The 21612-nt window shown below is 40.1% G+C and overlaps 1 protein-coding gene across 4 annotated transcripts in view; it reads left to right on the top strand.

The window, feature by feature from the left end:
• Window positions 1–1437: 1437 nt before the first annotated feature.
• SOAT1 (sterol O-acyltransferase 1) overlaps window positions 1438–21612 on the top strand; it is a 45931-nt gene continuing 25756 nt past the window's right edge. The window contains exons 1-2 of one of the 4 annotated variants that reach the window (XM_070746668.1): window positions 1438–1834; window positions 15865–16005. In XM_070746668.1, coding sequence (XP_070602769.1) covers window positions 15885–16005 — 121 coding nt within the window. In that variant the 5' untranslated portion in view covers window positions 1438–1834; window positions 15865–15884. Of the gene's footprint in view, window positions 1835–8708; window positions 8863–15864; window positions 16006–21612 lie in introns of those variants that run through there. The other 3 variants (XM_070746669.1, XM_070746667.1, XM_070746670.1) reach the window with 3 other exon arrangements.

Genomic DNA, 21612 nt, shown 5'->3' with positions numbered 1-21612 from the left:
AATAATAATAATTGAGAGAATTATCTATAGAATCTAGGCATCTAAGGCCTAGATGGATACAAAACACTCTTATTAGAGTACTAAACTTCCGACCTTTTGGACAGCGGTCCTTGCCAGAGAAACAAGCAGTACAATAACATGTTTACATCCTGTATCAAGATGAAGAAATCCTATTTTTTAAGCCAAGAAAACATTCATAAACAGGATAATAACTTGATGGATTAATCTAGAGCAGAGGTCCCCAACCGCCGGTCCGCGGACCGGGACCGGGCCGTTGGGGTTTTCCAGCCGGTCCGCGGCGTCGGAGACCCAAAGCCCATGTGGAGGAAGACGGAGCCAAGCGGGGCCACCCGGAGACCTTTTCCCGTCTTCTTCTCCTCGCTCGCTCCCCTCATAGCCAGCAGCCCCGCTCGCGGGGGGATGCCCGTTCGTAGCTACCAGCCCGCCAAGCGTCGAGGGGGCTTCCGAGGCTGAAGGGAAGAGCCGGAATGCCCTTCCCGGGTTTAGATTGCTTGCTGTTGGGGAAAACGGAGGAGGCGGCGGCGGCGGTGGGGCGCGATCGCCTACTTTCTGGAGCGAGGAGAAAAGAACCGCCGCCTCCTCCGTTTTCCCCAACAGCAAGCAATCTAAACCCGGGAAGGGCATTCCGGCTCTTCCCTTCAGCCTCGGAAGCCCCCTCGACGCTTGGCGGGCTGGTAGCTACGAACGGGCATCCCCCCGCGAGCGGGGCTGCTGGCTGTGAGGGGAGCGAGCGAGGAGAAGAAGACGGGAAAAGGTCTCCGGGTGGCCCCGCTTGGCTCCGTCTCCCTCCACACAGGATGGGCTTTGGGTCTCCGACGCCCTCGCCCGTTCCCTCAGGAGCGATGAGTGGGACGTCTTCTTCTCCTCGCTCGCTCCCCTCATAACCATCCCTCCAGCGTCGAGGGGGCTTCTGAGGCTGAAGGGAAGCGCCGGAATGCCCTTCCCGCGTTTAGATTGCTTGCCGTTGGGGGAAACGGAGGAGGCGGCGGCGGTGGGGCGCGATCGCCAAGTTTCTGGAGCAGATAGGCTTTGAGTTTTTGGCTGGGGGGGGAGAAGTAGGACCTTCCTAAGTTCCCCCCCCAGTCAAAATCACAAAGCCAGGCAGCCCCCAGCCGCCAAAGGAGCCTCCTCATTCTCCCTGCCCTGTGGAGAAGTGTGGAGGGCTGCGTCACTAAGCTCCACCCCTCCATAACCCCACCCCCATATGACCAAAGCCCCCCCCACCGGGCCGTAGAAAACTCGTCTAACTTAAAGCCGGTCCCTGGTGCTAAAAAGGTTGGGGACCTCTGATCTAGAGAGTTCCGAGGAATTATGATGAAATTGGATGCAAGACAACCCCATATATGGACAGGAGGAAGGGGGTGTAAATTAGACATGAAACTACTATAAAAGATGATACTTGAAGTTAGGTACTCTACCTTTTGAGGTAGACGGTAAAAATACCTGTGACTTCAAATTGGTCCCAGTGTGATATTATCACACTGGTATGTTTGGGATCTGTATGTTATGTGTTGATATATGTTATTTAATAAATGTTTCTATGATATATATATCATGTGGTTTTTTTAGCTTTTATTCTCATGGTCTGGGGAATTTTTTTAACAATTGGCACCCAACGTGGGCCCCGAGAACTTTTTTCCTGGATGGAGGACGGGAGAAACCTGGCAGGGCGCCCTTACTGGAGTTTTTTCCAGTGGCTAGTTTTCTCTTGCTTCCATGTCCAGGAATTAGCTTCTTTTCGAACTGAGAGCCAAGTGAATAAGAGATTTCCCGGGGAAAAGTTGCAGCTGCCGGCGAAAAGCAAGCGTCCTTGGTGAGTAAAGGTGGCCAAGGGGTCTGATCCTGGGTTGGTGATATGTGGTAGCATGATTGAATACATGTGGGCACGCAGAGCATGTGAGAGAAATGTCTCTATATTTGTGCTGGGTTCTTGTGCACGAGAACTAATTTAAAACACATGTTGGGTGGTGACACCGTGGAGTAAGAGTTTTAAAGGGATCAGAGTGGATATTTACATAGTTGAATATCGGTTTGCTTATGTTTCACTTCAGGGTGAACGTCTATGTCATAATGAAACAGGGATTTTATTATGGAACATAAATATGGGTGTTGACTTTAAATTTAGGATATAGCATATGCTAGGAATGGGTTTCGTCTACTTAAAACTGACAGCAGATGCTGTGGTGGAAGTATGTGTTTTGTTTTGTTTGGTTTTTTTTCTTTCTTTTTCTTTCCCCCTCTCTGACAAAGGATGACGGCTGCTGGTAAGTTGTATCTTAAAGAGCAGAATGGTGCCTTTATGGGTGATAGCAGCTGTGCTATATAGTATTTTGTCCTTTTGCTGGTATGATTTAAGAAGTGTAATACATATGGTTATAGTTAGATTGCTGGTAGAGCGAAAAGATTATTGCAGGCGGTGTAGGGAAGTCTAACTGAACTTCTTGAATTCTTGAGAAATAGAGCTTTTGATAAATGTGATTAATAATCGAAGATAGATGTTTCGGGTGAGCAGATGGTAAGTACTAAGGGTTTTGTTTTGTTTGTTTGTTGAATTGGAGTTGAGACTATATGTGTAGGGTTTATAGTATTGCTTGTTTAAGACAAGGAATGTGAGAATGTGAGGCTGTCTTGAAGTTAGGTGGGTTGACAGGCTGTGTTTTCTTTTTGAGCAGGTAAGTTTATAATTGTTGAGGGGCTATTGTTGTTCCTGGGATAGTTTGAGGCAGTAGGTTTGAAGGAGAATTAATTTATTACAGCAGGCTTGGTTTATAAGCAGCTGGAGGTAAGGGGATTTGTGGATATTTGTTATTTGAGAGAGTGGAGATTTTAAATATTGTATTGGGATAGATGGCATGTGTTTAATACACAGGCGAAAGGTTTGCAGTTCTGTGGCTGAGTTGTTAAGTTTATTTGTTATGTATATTAAGAGGTTGAGGATGAGAAAGAGTTATAAAGGTTTTTTTTTAATGACTTTAGGTGGCAGTTGGAGGGAATTCCATGTTGGTGAATTCCAAGATTAGTGTGTAGATGTGGGTATGAAAGAGGTTTTTTTCCATGTATAATAGTGTGTATGTTTTACATATGATGAACTGGAGTCCAGTATTGAGGAGAATAACTGGCTATTTTTGATGTTTTTTGATATAAGTGTTTATCTTGGTTTGAATCAGAGAACTGAGATGGAATGTCAAGCCTACTAAGTTACTAGTAATTACTTATTAAGTTAAAGGAAAAGCTAACACTGTATCTCTAAAACAACCTAGTCAAGATACATAGCAGGAATTGGATTTTCTTTAACAATTGCCTTTTATATCTGTTGGAGGTAATAGTCTCTTATTGTATGCCCATAAGAAAATTGCTAGCTGGGAGATTTTGAAGGATATCTTGAGATTGAAGATGAGGGGAATCATATTTTAATGTAAAAAAGCTTTGATTATGAACTATGAATTGTAGACAAATCTGATAAATGAAATAAAGTATTGGTAGGGAGTCTTGTGGTGTTATGAAATGAAAATGTTTAATTGTTGCTGTGACAATTGTTGCTGGATTTTACAATGCTCGTAAGGAAGCTAAACATTTTAGGAAATTTTTTTACAATTGAGTAGAATTCAATGATAGACACTTGCTTTCTGGATTAAATCTGTGGCATTATTGAATACAGCTGAGAAGCTCGTGTAGATTTAGATAAATCAGTTCTGTGACAATAGATTTTTGCACTGTATGGTAACGTATTTCTGGATTTGGCTCTGTTTTAAGGGAAGAGAAAGTTGTTTATGAGTGTATGAATGTTGATTGTGCAACATTTTTTTCTTTTACATATTATTTTCTCTGGTTTGTAATGTGGTTTGTAATCTGAGAGAATGCAGGGAAGTGTGGTTGTTTTGTACAGCATGGTATAAGTGGTGTTTATACATATGTTTGGGATTGTGGTTCCGTGTTTTATATTGTTTATTGATGAAGAAATACTCCTATGTGAAAACTGTTAGAAGATATGATGTGGGATGATACGTATGAGGATGCTGGAGTGCAGCCAGCGATTACATAAGTGGAAATTGTCATTTTTATGAATTGGTAGAGAGATGTTAGCTGAGAAAGGGGGTTGGATTAGATGACCTTTGAGGTCCCTTCCAACTCTGGCTGTTATAATAGTAGTGTTAGTATCTGGGTTGTTTGTGGTAGTAAATGTTGGGTTAGCTACAGAATGTAATAAAAAGTGTGTAGCTACATTAGATAAACCTGTTGTGATTTAGAAGACAGGTAGTTTTGATAGTTTTGGATTGGTGATTTCCTGTGGTGAAGGAAGTTGTTAGAGGCTGAAGGCATTTGAATGGATTAGTATAGACTGGTAGGGTGTTTGTTTATAGTATAATTTTGTTTAGTTCCTAGTAAGTGAACTGGGAAAGGTTTTGTGAAAGGGGATTGCTTTACAAATGTAACAAAATTGGATAGAAGAGATTTAACAAGCAGTGGTAGTAAGCAATGTATGTGATAGGTAGGGGTTTTTATATGCTGTCTGAGAAAAATAAAGCTGAATGATCAGTGTGACTGATTATAAGAAATGCCTGTATAAGATGTGGATTATTGAGTAAAGATGAGGTGCTGTAAAAGAGGTGGTAGGGAAGAAGGTCAACTAATTTAACTTAGTGTGAAGAAATCCTATTTTTTAGGCCAAGAAAACATTCATAAACAGGATAATAACTTGATGGATTAATCTAGAGAGTTCCGAGGAATTATGATGAAATTGGATGCAAGACAACCCCATATATGGACAGGAGGAAGGGGGTGTAAATTAGACATGAAACTACTATAAAAGATGATACTTGAAGTTAGGTACTCTACCTTTTGAGGTAGACGGTAAAAATACCTGTGACTTCAAATTGGTCCCAGTGTGATATTATCACACTGGTATGTTTGGGATCTGTATGTTATGTGTTGATATATGTTATATTTAATAAATGTTTCTATGATATATATATCATGTGGTTTTTTTAGCTTTTATTCTCATGGTCTGGGGAATTTTTTAACAATAATAATAATAATAATAATAATAATAATAATAATAATAATAATAATAATAATAATAATTAGATTTATATGCCGCCCCTCTCCGCAGACTTTTATGTATTAGATTTTTATCCTATCTTTCAAGGTGGCAAATACTGTAAATGTTAATAGTCCTTCCTCTTCTTTTTCCTCACAACCACCACCCAGTGAGGTGGGTTGAGCAAGAGAGAGTGACTGAGAGTGACTCAAAGTCACAAGCTGGCTTTCATGCCTACAGCAGGACTAGAACTCTCAAATTCCTGGTTTCTAGGCCATTACCTTAATTAACTTTACTGTTTTGTTCATCTGCTACCAGTAATAATACTTGCAATCTCATGCATTCTTATCTAGAAAAAGATCCAATAACGATCCATTTTTAAATAAAGAGGCTCCATAAATGTCTAAAAATGACATCAGGTGGCACTGTTTCACAAGAAAATAAACTTTTTCTTGCCTAACAGGTTCCAATGTATATAGCTTGTTCACAAACCGTTAGAAAAATAGCAACTGTAAGTTCTTCTATCTTAAAACATTATTGCTCAGCAGAGATTTTATTTACTAACACGACTGTCAATAGACCTGTCCTGTACATTTTCATCAATATACATTTAGGCTAAAAACCATTTGGGGTACTAATCACTTATTTCCTTATCTGAGTCAGTGGAAAAATTATACGGTATAGCTTTACTAAAATCAAATAAATTGGCATATCTGCCATTCCTTGCATGTGAAGTCTTTTTTTAAATGGGGGCAATGTTTCCTTTTAACAATGAATGCTATATTTTACATATCAAGGTTTTTTTTGCTTTGATACACACACACCCATTGTGATACTAAGCACTTTTAAATTGAGAGTCTAAAATACTAAAACATTCTTTGAACTCCAATGGAATGTTGGAAATAAATTGCAATGTGTAAAGTTGCTCAGGATTCCTTAGTTTATCTGTGTGTCAGGATAACTCTGAAAACTGAGTAGAAAAGTAGAAATTTGCTGTTTGGCAAAGAAAATCTGTTTTAAAGTGACGTAAAGTTTAAAAACAATCTGTTTGAAAATTGGGTGGTTTTGATGTAATTGCAGCAAGCTAGGATAACAAGTTAGTAGCTGCTATAAAGAAGGGCAGAAGTCACTTCTTTGACAATATTTTTTCTTTTTTCCTTAATTGTTTTCTGAAGTTTCCCTCCCCAGTATATTTTGATATTTGTTTTCTAGCTCAATTTAAAAAACTTCACACACACACACACACACACACACACACACACACAGAGAAGATCTGGCTAAAGTTTGCAGAGAGAAGAAATTCTCTAATACATATAAAGGAGTTCAGTGAATGCTGAAAAAAATAGAATGCTGCATTTCAAGCCCCTCCACCTTCCTTCAAGGTCATGTGACCCACTGACTTAAAATTAAAGTATTTATGTATTAGATTTTTATGCCATATTTATTTTTTATAAATAACCCAAGGCAACAATCATACCTAATAATCATTTTTGTTTTCTCCACAAACCCTCGGGGGTGGATTGGACCAAGAAAGTGACTGATTCAAGGACATCCAGCTGTTTTTTAAAAACAAATCTTTTATTAATTTATTAATAAATTTATTAATAAGTTTATTATTTTTTCCAAGTTTTAAAAATAACATTTCAATAATTTAATACAGATCTATGCCTGATTTCTTATATTTGTTACATTTCTTATATCACCTCAACATGTTACATGTATTCCTTTTAGTACGTCTTTTCACATTTTATTCGTCTTTATCTTTGTTACCAATCCACACGTACCAATTATTCCAAATCTCATAACACTCTGAATTACTAGTTCCCTTAATCACCATAGTCATCCTACCCAATTCTGCACATCTATAATTTTTTTCTATAGTATTATTTTCTGGCGGGATCTCTTTGTTTTTCCAGAATTGTGCATAGGATATTTGTGCATTAGGAGAGTGATCCAACTGGTTTTTATGCCTAAAGCAGGACTACTTTCTAGTGTTAAAAGAAATTTCAGAATCCATTGCTTTTCTTCTTTCCCTAGTTTGTTAAAAGAGCATTTAACTACAGTTTAAATTATTTCGTTTGAAGCACACATTTGTATAAAGCTTGATGAAATCATCCCATTTTTCTTGTCAAGATGTAGTTCAGTGAAGGGATTCAGTGAAGGGCTACCAAATTTTTTACTACCACACTGTGGGCGTGGCTTATGAAGGACACCCTGCATTTTCTTTCAACATCTTTCAGTGCAAATTGGGTGCTCTGGGGTGGAGCTCCATTTTCGCTACCCCACTGCGTTCCCCTCCTTCCGGTCAGCAGCCCACCCCTGCTTGGATTCCTTAGGTGGAAAATACTGACATGAAAGATTACTCAAGGATATTGCAACACAGAATTTTCCAGAGACTGATGTTGCTGATAAGATGTTGCATTCAGATTACTTCACCTAAAATGTAATCGTCATCAAAATCTGATTAGATGACATATAAACTCACACACCCTAATTGTATATTTAAAATAATAAATTTGCAATTTTGTCACAAGCTCCTGCCATATAAAAGCATTTGACTGCCTTAGCCCTCCAGTTGTGTCCTCCAGTTACATTAAACTACATTATCCCATCCAGCTGAGATGATAAGAGTTTTAATCCAACCCCGTTATGGATGATAAGAATTGTCATCTTGAACTATCCACGCTTTAGTCCAACACTTTGTACAAATTAGGCTGACGCTTAATGACAAGTTAAGTCATTGCCATAGGCTATGTTCATATAGTCACGCTGAAGTAACTAATCCTGTTTTACCCTTAAGAAGCTGAACAAATTTTATCAACATTAACTTGCATTTCAATGTTTTGCGCAATCCAGACAACCATAAGTTGGTATCTAATCACCCAGCTCACCTTTCCTGATCTTGTTAGAGAAGTGGGGCTGAATTTCGGTGATGGGAAGCCTTTGGGGAATTCCAGAACCATAAACTATCTTAGATAGGGTGGATGCACCTCTGACGTCAGACCTCAAGCTGACTCAAAGAGCATCTTATTTGACAACTCTGAATATGTATGCAAGTCCTAGGAGCAAAACTCTTGTGGGTGAGAAAGAGAAGAGGATGATATAATGCCCAAGTGGCCTAGCCACGTCAACGCACGGAAAACTACAAATTGTGAGTCACTGCTATCCAAATGTATCCTGAGTGAAACGAATGAATTAGTATTAGGGTGTGTGTATAACATATTTTTGCTTATAATGAAAGGGAAGGGAGACTAGGACAGATCTATTTCAAGCTATTTTGCTCTTATCAGCTAGCCATACACATACATACATACATACATACATACATACATACATACATACATACATACATACATACATACATACATACGCCTAATACTAATACATTCGTTTCACTCAGGATATACTGTATTTGGATAGGAGTTCAGGGGTGGCGACTGCCTTTGGGCCTGTGGGTGAAAGAGATTCCATTTCCGCCAGGCTCTCCCCCCACACCCCCTTCCCAAAGAGGGGCCCCGGACAGCAAGTAAGACGCCCACCCGCTTCCTTAGCAAGTAATAGTTTTGCCCGCCTCCTCGAGCTTAGGAACACCCAGACCCGGATTCGGGAGTTTGGCGCAACCCGACCGCTTCTGCTGCTCGTAGCCAATGGGCAGCGGCGACACTCGTCCTTTTACTTGAGTGGGTCTCCCCGCCCCCTCAGTGACGGAGAAGAAAAACGCACGGCTGCCGGCTGCTTCCCCCCCCCCCTCTCCATCGTGGTGGAAGGCGCAAAGCTGGAGACGGAGCGGAGCGGTTCACAAGGTAAGGAACGGGGGAGGTGAGAGAGGCCGAGGCGGCTGAGCTCCCCTCTCCTTATCCCGCCAAGGCATAGCGGAGGCAGGGGCGAAGGGGACAGGAAGCGAGAGGAGCTGGGCCGCTTCCTCCCCTTCTGCTTAAGGGCTGAGACCTGTTAGCATCCAACCCCGGGGGAGCTTGTTGTGCCTTTTAGCCGAGCCATTTCGGCTCCGCCCGGGATTCCTCTGTTAATTGCAAACGGGGTGGACTCTCAAGGAACGGGATGGTAGCCTCAAGATAGCCCCGAGTGTTTCGGGTTGCCTTGGTTTCTCTGGGGTTCTCTCCCGCCCCCCATTTCCGATTTGGGCACATGGTTGGTGGAGGGTTGTGCAACCTGGACTCCCTCCATCCAGGATCCAAGGAGCGCAGGACTTCATGGGATGGTGGATGAAAAGAGAACAAGGTGAAAGAAAAAGTACCCCGTGGCTTCTTCCGTGATTGTAGAGTTGTAGAGTGCATGCTGTACATTCAGCCGCCTTCCTAGGAAGCTGTGGGGGTAGGTGGTGGTGATGGGTGCTCTCTGGCTCTGCTGGAGAGCCCGTCAGATCATCATTTTTAGACAGCCCACCTCTCTCTGCCAGCTGAGGATGATAGGACTGGCTCATTAAATCTTCATGACATAAAAATTAAATCCATCCAATCATCCATCCATCCATCCATACATACACATACATACATTTGAAGAAAGAAAGTGTAGGTGTAGTTCATCTACTGTAGTGAAGATGTAATGCATAGGTGAGAAATCACTTGGCAATTTCATTTTTTTCTCCCTAGCCAGATTAAGAAGATGACTTCTTTTTTTTTGCAAAGTTCTTCTGTAATTAAAAGCTAACTGAATGACTTTGGGCTAACCACTTTCGGGATATCCTACTTCCTAGGATTCTTAGGGAGAAAATAGGAGTCAGGAGCATTATTTACACTGCCTTGCACTTCTTATGATAGTTTAAAAACTCACATGTTTATTATGGCATAAATGTTGTTGAAACAGAATCAGTTTCTGCAAATTTCCAAACTGTTTCCCTCTGTTTTATAGGTGGGGGAGATAAATGATTTGGGGTATCAAATGTTGGTATAAAACATAGTGTGTGACAAAGTGAAGCTGTAGCTCACTTGCTCACTATATATTCTACACTTCCCAGTTATTTGGTTTTTTGAGTGAAGAACGTTTATACCAGCGATGGGCTACGAGCCAGAATGCTAAATTGTGCTCACTGCCACGACTCGTACATTCTTGCGGGACCAGTGCAATTTTACTGCTACACCTGTGGAGGTAGCAAAATTGCGCCCGTGTTTCAGCGAGGCTTTACCAGCGACTCCATGCGTGATTTTGCTACCTTCACAGGTGCAGCAGCAAAATCGTGCTGGTCCCACAAGAACTTATGATCTGTGGCGGCAAGCGCAATTTAGCGTTCCGGCTCGGAGTCCACCGCTGGTTTATACCATATTAAATCTGCTTTTTAAAGTACCATTTAATACTCTGTAGGGGGTTGCTCTCCTGAAAACCAGTAACTAAAAGGGTAACTAAAAGGTATGGTGCCTGTTGTGCCCCCCAAAATAATTCAGCTACCATGGACTGAAAAGAGTGGGACAAAGAGAAGTGTGGTTTGGGAGTATAGGAAATCCTAGTTGACACAGCTGGATGACTGGAGGAATTTGGGTGAACTGGCACCCCAGAAAAGAATTGGACCTAGTCAAAATGCTATCTCATTTCCTGGATCCATTACTAGTGGAGAAGTGATGAGATTTGCTTTTGCTGAAGAGAACATTTTCTTAAGCAGTTCCACTCTAGTTATGAATTCTTACTACTGTCCCTCCTTTTTTAAAAACTGCTAATACAAAAATGGCTCTGCTGAACAGTACTGATTTTTAACACTTGAATTTTAGGAGTTTGAAAACTGACTAATGATCTCTGGTAGTCTAAACTTAAATTCAACATACTCATTTCCTTTTGCAATCTGATCATATGATCCTGTGCCTTCTACTGCACTTTGCCACACTTCTCTGTTGTTTGTCAAACAGAGACTTCCTGAATCTAGTTCTTTGGTGGTGAACACAGTAGCTTTCCTCTCCTCTTTTTAGTTGCACAATATTTTATCTTTATCATCATCTTCATCCAGTGGTCTCAGCCTGATGCCTTTCAAATATATTGGATAGTACAGCTCTCACTTCCCTTAAAGGCTAAGTGATTTTGAGATGCAGAAATTTGAGGTTACTAAATCTGGAAGGGGTGCTACAGTTAAAGATTGGTTGGGTCACAGAAGATTAGCATCTCTATGCAAACAGAAGGTGTTTCAGCTTGTATAAATACTTTAAAAAATAGAATAACAAGAATAGTTTTAAAAATAAATTTTGGTATATTTTCATGTTTAAAAATTATTTGCTTTGAATAAAAGTTGAAATTGAGCATTGCATATTTAAAGTGCAACATGTGAGTTAAGAAACATTTAAACTATAGTTTAATATAGATCAGGGGTCACCAGCCTTTCGGACCTCAGAGACCACTACATTCATAATTTTAAATCCTGCGGACCACTACCCTGTTTCCCCGAAAATAAGATGTACCCCGAAAGTAAGGCATGTCAGAGGTTTTGCAGAATTTGCTAATATAAGGCACCCCCTCGAAAATAAGGCGTAGTCAAGTTTACATACGGTACAGTCGGGACGGGACGGAGGAAAAACATATGGTACCATTCAAAGCTGTTCATAGCCGTACCGTAATAATGTGGTGTTCCCTGCTGGCCCCTTCCATCGCTTTGTACCGTCCAGTACAGCACAGTCTGCTGCTGTCTCACCGCCATTACAGTGCATAGACTGTAGTTCCTCTGGTGGCCAGAACCTGCAATAGCGGGAGTATACTGTTGTACCATATAAGTGCCGTCGTTTGTGTGTGTGTGTGCCATACTGACAGGTACTGTACCGTAATCAGTGTACCGTACAGCATAGTTCCCTCTAAGCTGAGCAGTGAGCAATTGCTCACTTAAAAATCATCATCAACTCAGAGTTTTCCAAACCTGCCCAGAAGCCGAGAGGGAAAGAGTGAGAGGGAAGGAGAGAGAGAGGAAGAGAGAGAAACAGATAGAAAAAAGAGAGGAAGGAAAAGAGAAAGAAAAAGAATGGGAGTAAGGAAGAGAGAAAGAAAATCAAAATCTAGTTTGAAACTAGCTCAACTATTTAAGTGGCATTTTGATATTGATAGAGTTGCCCTATTATGAGCTCACTGTTATAGACACACAGTTCGGTATTTTATTTTGAAATTCTCTGAGGCAAAACAGGGTGGGTTTTTTATTTATTTGTTTGTTTGTTTATTTGTTTATTTGTTTATTTATTATTTCTGTGCCGCCCAGTCCCAAAGGGACTGCCGCTCAGACACTATACTTTTCCGCCCATCCGCCAAAAAAATTAGAGGGAACACTGCCGTACAGTACACTTTCTTTGGGGGTGTCAGCTTTTCTGCCTGTGAATTTGTCTTATTTGAGAAATAAAAGGCACCCCCTGAAACTAAGAGGTAGCACAACTTTTGGAGCAAAAATTAATATAAGACAGTGCTTATTTTTGGGGAAACACGGTAATATTAATTTTTTAAAAAGATAAATAGTACTTAGTGTAATATAAAAAGGAAAATATTTTTTCTGTGGACCACCAAAATTCTGTTGACCACTGGTTGATGACCGCTGGTATAGATTATATATTTAGATTAATTCACTGATTAAAACAGATTATTTTAAACTGAATGAATGCATCTTGTACATTATGGCTAAGACTGAATGGAACAGCACATAAGACTGAATGAGCATTATTATTATTATTATTATTATTATTATTATTATTATTATTATTAAAATTTATAGGCTGCCCTTCTCGCAGACTCAAAATTTATATCTTATCTAATGTCAATTCTTTTCAGTGATAAAAATATTGCCTGCTGAAGCATGGTGGATTAATAACAATTGTGTGTTTGATTAAGGATGAATACCGGCGGTGTCAGCAGGTCTTTGTGTTTTACTATTATTAAAAACTGTAGATGTCATAATTGAGACAAAAGGTTTTAAAATGTGGAAAAATACTTTAAAAACAATGGTAGTCCTTCGCTTACAACCATTCGTTTAGGAACCATTTAAAGTTGCAACAGCACTGAAAAAGTTACTTCTGACTGGTCTTCACACTAAAACCAGAGTAGCATCCCACTGATCACATTATCAAAATTATTTGGGTGCTTGACAACCAACATATACAGTACTTGCAATGGTTACTGCACCTCAGGATCATGTGGTCCCCATTTGCGACTTTCCCAGCCAATGTTTGACAAGCGAAATCAGTGAGGGAGCCCAGTGTAAGGATTGTCTCTCTTAAGAAAGTGAGAACTTTCTGAGCCAGGTAGCTCAAAAGGGTCTTTTATTAAGCAGATGTGGAAGCATTCCATTCCTATCAAGGTCTGAATGCCCTTAGGCAAAACAAGTAGATTTAAAGGAGTGGAGACCCCTCCCCATTAATTAGAATGCAGAGGCCAACAATACACAAAGTGTGAAAAATGCTCTTTAGTCCACAACCCTGGGAACCAGAAGATCATACATTTCCCTGAGCATCTTCCAGTTCTCCATTCAAGTGAAGTATCCCAATTTGGCCCCTCCCCCATAAACCATCCCCCCAAGGTGAAGAGATCTCAAGATGCTTGGCACCAGGATATACCTTGTAAAAGGTGTTGTAAAAGGCCCCTTGATACAGGCAATGCTAATAAATCAAACCTAAAACCACCCTTCTCTCGACTGAATGGCAGAGTCATTCTTTGGGACTCTGACACCCAGATTCTCTTAATTAACAACTGCAGCGATTTGGTAAGATTTGGTTAATTACCGTGGCAAAAAAAGTCATAAAAATGGGCCCAAATCACTTAATAACCACCTTATTTAGCAATGGAAATTCTGATCACAATTGTGATGGTAAATCGAGTAGTACTGGCTTTTTATAACGATTTACATCTACTGTTTCAACTGGATAAAATAAGACATTTCTGTATTTGTGTATATAGGTTCATTACAGATTTTTGTGTTAGTTCAGAACTATGTGCTTAATGTAGCTTAACAGGTATTCCAGTTGATAAAGATAAAACTCTTATGTAGCTTTGCATTGGCTCTTTTGTTGTATTATCTGTTGTCAATTAAAAATGATTTCCCTCAAAACTGGATCTGGTGACTTCTTCCTACAGTGATAGTTGAGAGAAAAAGGGGTACGGTATTTGTACAGTGGAACCCCGACATAAGAGCTGCTCTACTTAAGAGCAACTCGAGATAAGAGCTGGGAGGGGAGAGATATTTTTGTTCTACTTACAAGCCCAAATTCGAGATACAAGCGCCAAGGAGCTGTCTCCTGAAGCCAAACGCTAACTTCCGCGTTCGGCTTCAGGAGACAGCTGCGAAGCGGCGCGCGTGTTTTAAAAGGTTGCAGCCGGCCTGGGGGGCTCGGGGGGATGCTTGCAGCTTTCTTTCTTGCTCTTTTTCTTTCTCTCTTTTACCTTCCCTTCCTCTATTTCTTCTTTTCTTTCTCCTTCCCACCTTCTTCCCTCCCTCCCTCCCTTCACTCATTCCTCTCTTACTCTCCCCTTTCATAAGTTTCCTTGCTTCCTTCCTCTGTTCCTGTCCCTTCCCCCTTTCTTTCTTTCTTTCTTTCTTTCTTGCTCTTTTTCTTTCTCTCTTTTACCTTCCCTTCCTCTATTTCTTCTTTTCTTTCTCCTTCCCACCTTCTTCCCTCCCTCCCTCCCTTCACTCATTCCTCTCTTACTCTCCCCTTTCATAAGTTTCCTTGCTTCCTTCCTCTGTTCCTGTCCCTTCCCTCTTTCCTTCCTTCCTTCCTTCCCACCCTCCGTCCATTCATTCACCCATTCCTCTCTTGATCGCTTAAAGCCGGTCCCTGGTGCAAAAAGGGTTGGGGACCTCTGTCCTACAGGATTGGGTGGCAGAGAAGTTGAACATATGTAAATTTAAAAGTTTAAGAAAGTTTACAAGTTAAGTGAAAGAAACTTCATTATTCATTTATATGTACATGTACATTTCTTCATTAAAAACATGTCTTTCTGCATAATTTAGACTAACTTTGTGAGTTTTTTGAGGGCTGGAACCAATTAAAATTATTTACATTAATTCCTATGGGGAAAAGTCGTTCGAGATAAGAGCTGCTCGACTTAAGAGCCCAGGTCCGGAACGAATTAAACTCGTATCTCGAGGTACCACTGTATGTAGTTATTATTTTATATATCTGTAAAACAAGGACCAGAGACAAATAAAATCTACAATTCCTCAAGCATAAGAACAGAAAGTGATAAACCCAACTTAATATTTTTACTTAATATAATTTTTTAGGGACCCATGGAATATTTATTTTTGGCAGAAATAAACATCCTGTGACTTTTATTCTAAATAATTAATACAAAAATATCATTTTTTGAGGAGAGCGTATTACTATTGTGAATCAAAGCCAAGCCATAGCTTTTTCTCTGACCACACTTCTTTCTTCCATCTCAGACAATGTTTCTAGAATCCATGAGTAATGGAAACATTTGAACTTCCCTGAACACAGTTGTTTAGAAATATGAGGAGCTGCATGTATTTTATGCCTCTGCACCCCTTCTACACTCAGTTTTAGCAGAAGTTCCAGAGCTGAAGTTTGATAAACAAGTAACTGTGACAGCTTCTAGTAATCTAGCTTTAAGAATCTAATTCTCTCTGTGTATATGCCCCAAGATTTGAAATTCTTTCTCACCTCCATTTGTTGTAAGAAATCACTTGCTGTTCCTTTCTTACTCTGATCTGTGGGTGGCATCTGGCCTGCTTTAAGTAAGGTGGTGCCAGACTCCTAATTTTGCTTTTCGATAGTTTCATCTCTTAGTGCCTTAGAATATAATAATAAAAGTAACTGCCCAGTCACAGAAAGATGATACATTTTATATTAATTAATTATCCCTTCCTCCCTTTCCAGTGTCTTAGTTTTTTGTAACCATGGTGGGAGAAGACAATATATCTCTAAGAAATCGCCGAGCTACGTATGGGACTGCAGAAGAGAAAGATGACTTACCAAGCAGGCTGGAAGAGGACTGGTCAATCTCTAAATCAACCAATGGTAATATTTCATGATTAACTGCGTGACAGTTAACAGCTTGTTCTTACTTGTTTAATGGTGTATTTCTATGAGTTATTAAATCTTCTATTTTGTAAGAGGCATTTCTTTTCTGTTTTTAAGTTTGACATGTATGTCAGCAGCTGTTGGCTCAATTCTACCTCTTGTCAAACATAGACTTATACCTGAGATAGGCAGCTACGGTTTCCAGATAGTATGGATGTCACCTTCTATTAGCCTTGACTAGTGTGGCTAATGGCAAGTGGCAGCTGTGCTCCAAAAGTTAGGTTGTTCATTAACGAAATTGTACTTTAAAGCTGGTCTTGCTTTCTTACAGCATTTGACTTTATAAACTCTTACCTGTTTTTAACAGGAAGATGACCATTATTTGATTTGCCAATTGTTATATATTTATTTACTTATAGGATTATTATGCTATCCAACTCAAACATGAGGCTGAACAGCCTACCCTGCCCCCCAAAAGAATATTAAACCAACAATGCAAAACAAATATAGACAATCCACTGCTTACATTCTGAAAGATTATTCGTAGGTTTGTTTTGGCCAAGCATAAAAAAAATATGTGCAGCACAGTTCCTGCCTTGAATGGGAGGCAGTGTCAGTAAGCTTTGAGTGGGCCCAGAAGGAGGGATGGTGGAGAGAGCAGGAAGCTGGCCTTTCCCTGCCTTCTCCCAACTTCCTTTCCCGCCTTCTTCTGCCAACACCCAGAGTTCTACAATTCATATGGGGAGAGAATTGTTCTATACTTAAGCGCTACGGTGTGCAGTGGTGAGTGTGCAGTTTGAATCTGAAGGTTGACTCAGCTTTCCAGTCTTCCGAGGTCAGTAAATTGAGGACCCAGATTGTTGGGGGCAATATGCTGACTCTGTAAACGGCTTAGAGAGGGTTGTAAAGCACTATGAAATGGTATATAAGCCTAAGTGCTATTGCTATTGGTATAACTTCAGTTTAGAGGGTCCTGGAAGTTGGGAGAGGATAGGAGGGGTTTGGTTTCTATGGCGCCAGCTATATATGGAGGTGCAGTGAAAGCTGGCTTGATCCTCCTCCTCCCACTTTCCACATACACAAGTTCACAACTTGAATGTTTGTTATTAATGTCTGTATTTCATTAAAACCAAATGAACAATAAAAGGCAAATGCAGTGTAATATATTATAATTGCTAAAAATGAGGAACCTACTCATTCTCAAAGGCCTAGGGCTGTCATGCTGAAGCTATGGCATGCAGAACCATATTGGAGGGCACACAACACTTTTCCAGGTTTCAGCTCCAGCGTGCATGTGCACTGCCCAGCTGATTTTCGGCCTTGAAAAAGGCCTTTCATCCTGTGGACCTTTCAGGGAAGTTTCCCTGAAGCTCCGGAGGCAAAAAAAAAATCGCCCAACGAGCAAACCGAAAGTTCAGGAAAAGACACTTCCAGTTTGTCATTGTTAGCATCCTTAGCAACCAGGATTGGCAGCACGCGGGGTGCAGGGGTTTTGGCCGCCGCTTCTGATCTGGCTTTCCACTCCAAGATAACCGCTGCTGTTTGCTTGGTGCCGCGGCTGATTCCATCAGGAATGACAGCATGCAGGGTGCAGAGGTTTCAGCCGCCGCTTCCGACCTGGCTCCCTTTTCTCAAGAGGAGGGTGCTGCTCTCTGCTCCTACACCCCTTCTGCCTGGCAGCCACTATGTGTAGCGGCTGAAGCAGCAGCAGCGGCTATCTTGGCGTGGAAAGCCAGATCAGGAGCAGTGTCCAAACCTCTGCGCTCCACGTGCGGGCAGGCGAAGTTCGAAACAAGCTGCTAAACCGGGCATCAACTTCTCTCTCTCTCCCTCTCTCGTGTGCGCACGCTTTCTCCCTCTGAAAACAAACCTCTGCTTTTCATTACCTCATTCCGGAGTTCAGTGACACCCGAGCTTCTCCTCAATGAAATGTGTGTAATTTGTGAGTTGTGCCCGTGAGTAAAAAAACAGATCAAAGTGTTTACAGAGCCGGAATTCGTGGCTCCGGTAGAGGGGGGAAGAAATTGACAACTTTTGGGAGAGGGGAAAAAAACTCAAGAAGAGGCGTCGGTGGAGGGAGATTGTGTTATACCTCATGATTCTTGACAAAGTTGTTATGACTAGATCTTCTCCACTCCTAAATGAATAGGAGTCCTCCTATGATTGCTTACATAATGTTTGGCGCCATATTGTATCTGGAATTTATTGTATTACAGGTAGTCCTTGACTTATGGCTACAAGGGAACCCAACATTTTTATTAAATGAGACATTTGTTAAGTGAGTTTTTCCCCATTTTGAGGTTGTTAAGTGAATCTGAAATCTAGTTTGCTTGTCAGAAGATCACAAAATGTGATCACATTACCTTGGCACACACAGCAACTGTTATAAATATGAACCTGTTGCCAAGCATCTGAATTTTGATCACGTGACTATGGGGATGCTGCAAAAGTCATAATTGAAAAATAGTCAGTCACTTTTTTTTAGTACCATTGTAACTTTGAATGGTCACTCAATGAAATGTTGTAAATTAAGGACTAACTGTATTTATTGCTTCTTCTTTTTTTGCGTACACCACCTACAGTCTGAATTAGGCAGCCTTATACATTTTCTAAATGAATAAAATATCCAAGGTTATCAATACTATATCTGACTGAAAGAGGTACCAGATAATCTGCTTCCTTGAGAACTTTTTGGAGTTGCAGGTCAACTAACTTTTAGTTGGAGAGGGGATAAAAATTGTCCAGCAATGCTTTCTTCAGAAGGAGTTAGATCACTACCTCTTTTACAGCCAGTGGAATAGCCTACTCTTTCAAGCAAGTATTAACCACTGCATGAATCCAGTCACACAACCTCTCCTAGTAATACAAGCCAGGTGATTTGCATTAGAAAAGAATATTTACACATTCTTAATTACTCCTATGTGATGTGATGAACTGAGACAAAATCAGTTCCTTGTAACTTTGGCAAAAGGAGACATGTTCTTGGTTGTTGTGATTGTTTTTCAAAAAGCTCTTTTTTTTTAATTGACAAAAAACACACACACTCCAATTCAATTGTGTTCAGTCTGGTTAGTTACGATTTAGGCTAATGTATTGCTCAGAATCACATGCAAAGTCATGCTTGGCTATTTTCCAGGAAATTTTCCCTTGAACTTTTTTTACCCTCTAAACAACCTTGGACCATAATCAAGTGAGTAATTTGCCTTGAGGGAAGTAAATGAGAGGTCTTGGTTCTATAATCCTGGACTTAAAAGATATAAATCAGTCATTCTATAACTGAGGCTACCTTTGGTCATTTTTCAGATACATCAATGCCAGGTTAATTAATATCTTTGAGTAAAGGGAAAAGGAGGGCAAAAGTTGTTCTTTCTTCCCAGGTTTCTCTTTTTCCTCTTCTCTCTTCTGATTCTGCCTTCATTCATTTGCCACTATTGTCACAGAACAATATTTCTATGCAATTTTATCCTCTATTTCAGACAGCAGGTTCCCAGAGTAGTTTACCCCAACCATATAATTAAATATGAATGTAATTATATAGCATTCAGTTAATTACAGCCCACTAATTGGGTAAAAAGAAATGGGTAGAAGTACACCAAAAGACTGTGTTGACTACTTAATTTAGGCCATAAATGACTTATCCCATTCTCTTTCCGAAAACTGGTTGAGTATTAGCCAGGGTACAATTTACAAGAAATATCTTTTTTTTGACTGCGTGAGTGCTACCACAGTGACCGTAACTTACCAAAGCACAAGTGGCTTTGCATTAGGCATATAAGAGGCAGTACAAAACAATAGTGTATCTGCTTTGTTTGACACATAAGCATAAAAAATATCTTGTCATTGCATAGCAAGCTCAAGAAAGGTCATGAATTTCTATTGATCTGTAGCCCTGTAATTGTAGGCTTCAGTAGCTGCTGGCCTGCGTAGTCTGTTTTGTAATACATTTTGTGAGTCTTAATATGTTTTTATTTGGAACATTGTAATTAAAAAAGGAAAAAGAAATTGTCCTTTTTTGAATCCCCTGCAACTTTCCCAAAGAAACAGAGGTTGTGATTTCTCTTCCTTTTCTGTGGCAGCTAATCCAGTACTCCAGTAAGATTAACAGTACTAAGCAGTAGTCTCCATTCAACGGGTATGTAGCGCTGAATGGGTCTACCTCAATGTTTCCCAACCTTGGCAACTTGAAGATATCTGGACTTCAACTCCCAGAATTCCCCGGCCAGCATTCGCTGGCTGGAGAATTCTGGGAGTTGAAGTCCAAATATCTTCAAGTTGCCAAGGTTGGGAAATACTGGTCTACCTTACATACCTATCTTATTTTTAGAGCAAACAAATTTGTTTACTATCTTACTTCAGTCTTAGCAATAATTTCAATAATTTCTAATTTGTTCCAATCATTTGGTTGCATTTATCTGTGCTGATTTGGTAAGAACTACTAATAGTAGACTTCTTTGCAAAATCTGGTATGTGGAAGGAAATTTGGTTATCCAAACAGCTTCATGGACATAGAATTTTGCCTAGGGTTTTTTTCCCTGCCTCTCAGTCAGTTTCTTCAAGCACCTAAGATAATTTCCAGGTGCTTCTACCTGGGATTCTTCCAAGAGCAACTATGACTCTTTATCATATTTAATTGTGCAGATGTAATTAAGTTTAAAGTTCTAGGAGAACTACATACTATCAGCACAAGGCTGACAGTCAGTCATAAATCTTCTTTCTTGCCAACAACAAGAACTCAGCAAGGATAATCTGCAATGGAGCAAGGTCCTTAACCCTTCACTGATGATTCCTCTCTAAATTTTCTTCAGTTACACCCCTTTACTTTTAATATAGCAAATACTGCTCTGGGGTTAGCTTTTTTCAGCTGCTACTTTTTGTTTTAGATCAAATTAGAAACAGTTGTTTTCTCTCCTTGGAACAGAAGAATTCACAGGCATGCATGTTTCTCAATTACCAGAATGAGTTTAGGTAACAATAACATCCTTTTGATAGTAATCCAGTTTATCTGGAGAGTATCAGTGTAGCCCAAGGGGAGGCAAAGGTGGCTCTTCTATGACTTGTGGACTTCAACTCCCAGAATTCCTGACCCATGCTAGGTCAGGAATTCTGGGAGTTGAAGCCCACATGTCATAGAAGAACCACCTTTGTCTACCCCTGCTGTAGCCTAATGCATATTTCTTTCCTGCCCTGTTTCCCCGAAAATAACTCAACCCCCAAAAGTAAGACATAGGAGAGGTTTCGTAGAATTGCCTAATATAAGGCATCCTCTGAAAGTAAGAGGTACAGTATATAATAAATGTTCTTTTTTTTTGTTCAGCAATAAATGTGAATTCTTCTTCATTAAAAAAAATAAGACATCCCCTGAAAATAAGACGTAGCATATCTTTGGGAGCAAAAAATAATATAAGATGCTGTCTTATTTTCAGGGAAACAGGGTATAGTAATTCCAGTGAAAAATTAGAAAATTTTTCCATTCTCAAATTCGAGAAGTCTCTAGGTTGCATTAAAAGCTAGTTGTTCTAATTCAGACATTCATTTGGTCATATGTCATGAGTGAGATCATATCTTTTTAATTACCGATATCTTTTAAAAGTGGGTGATAGTTAT

The sequence above is a fragment of the Erythrolamprus reginae genome, chromosome 3, assembly GCF_031021105.1.
Source record: "Erythrolamprus reginae isolate rEryReg1 chromosome 3, rEryReg1.hap1, whole genome shotgun sequence".
NCBI classification, from domain to species: domain Eukaryota; kingdom Metazoa; phylum Chordata; class Lepidosauria; order Squamata; family Dipsadidae; genus Erythrolamprus; species Erythrolamprus reginae.
Note: the sequence above shows the minus strand (reverse complement) of the source record. Positions and strands in the feature narration are given on the sequence as shown.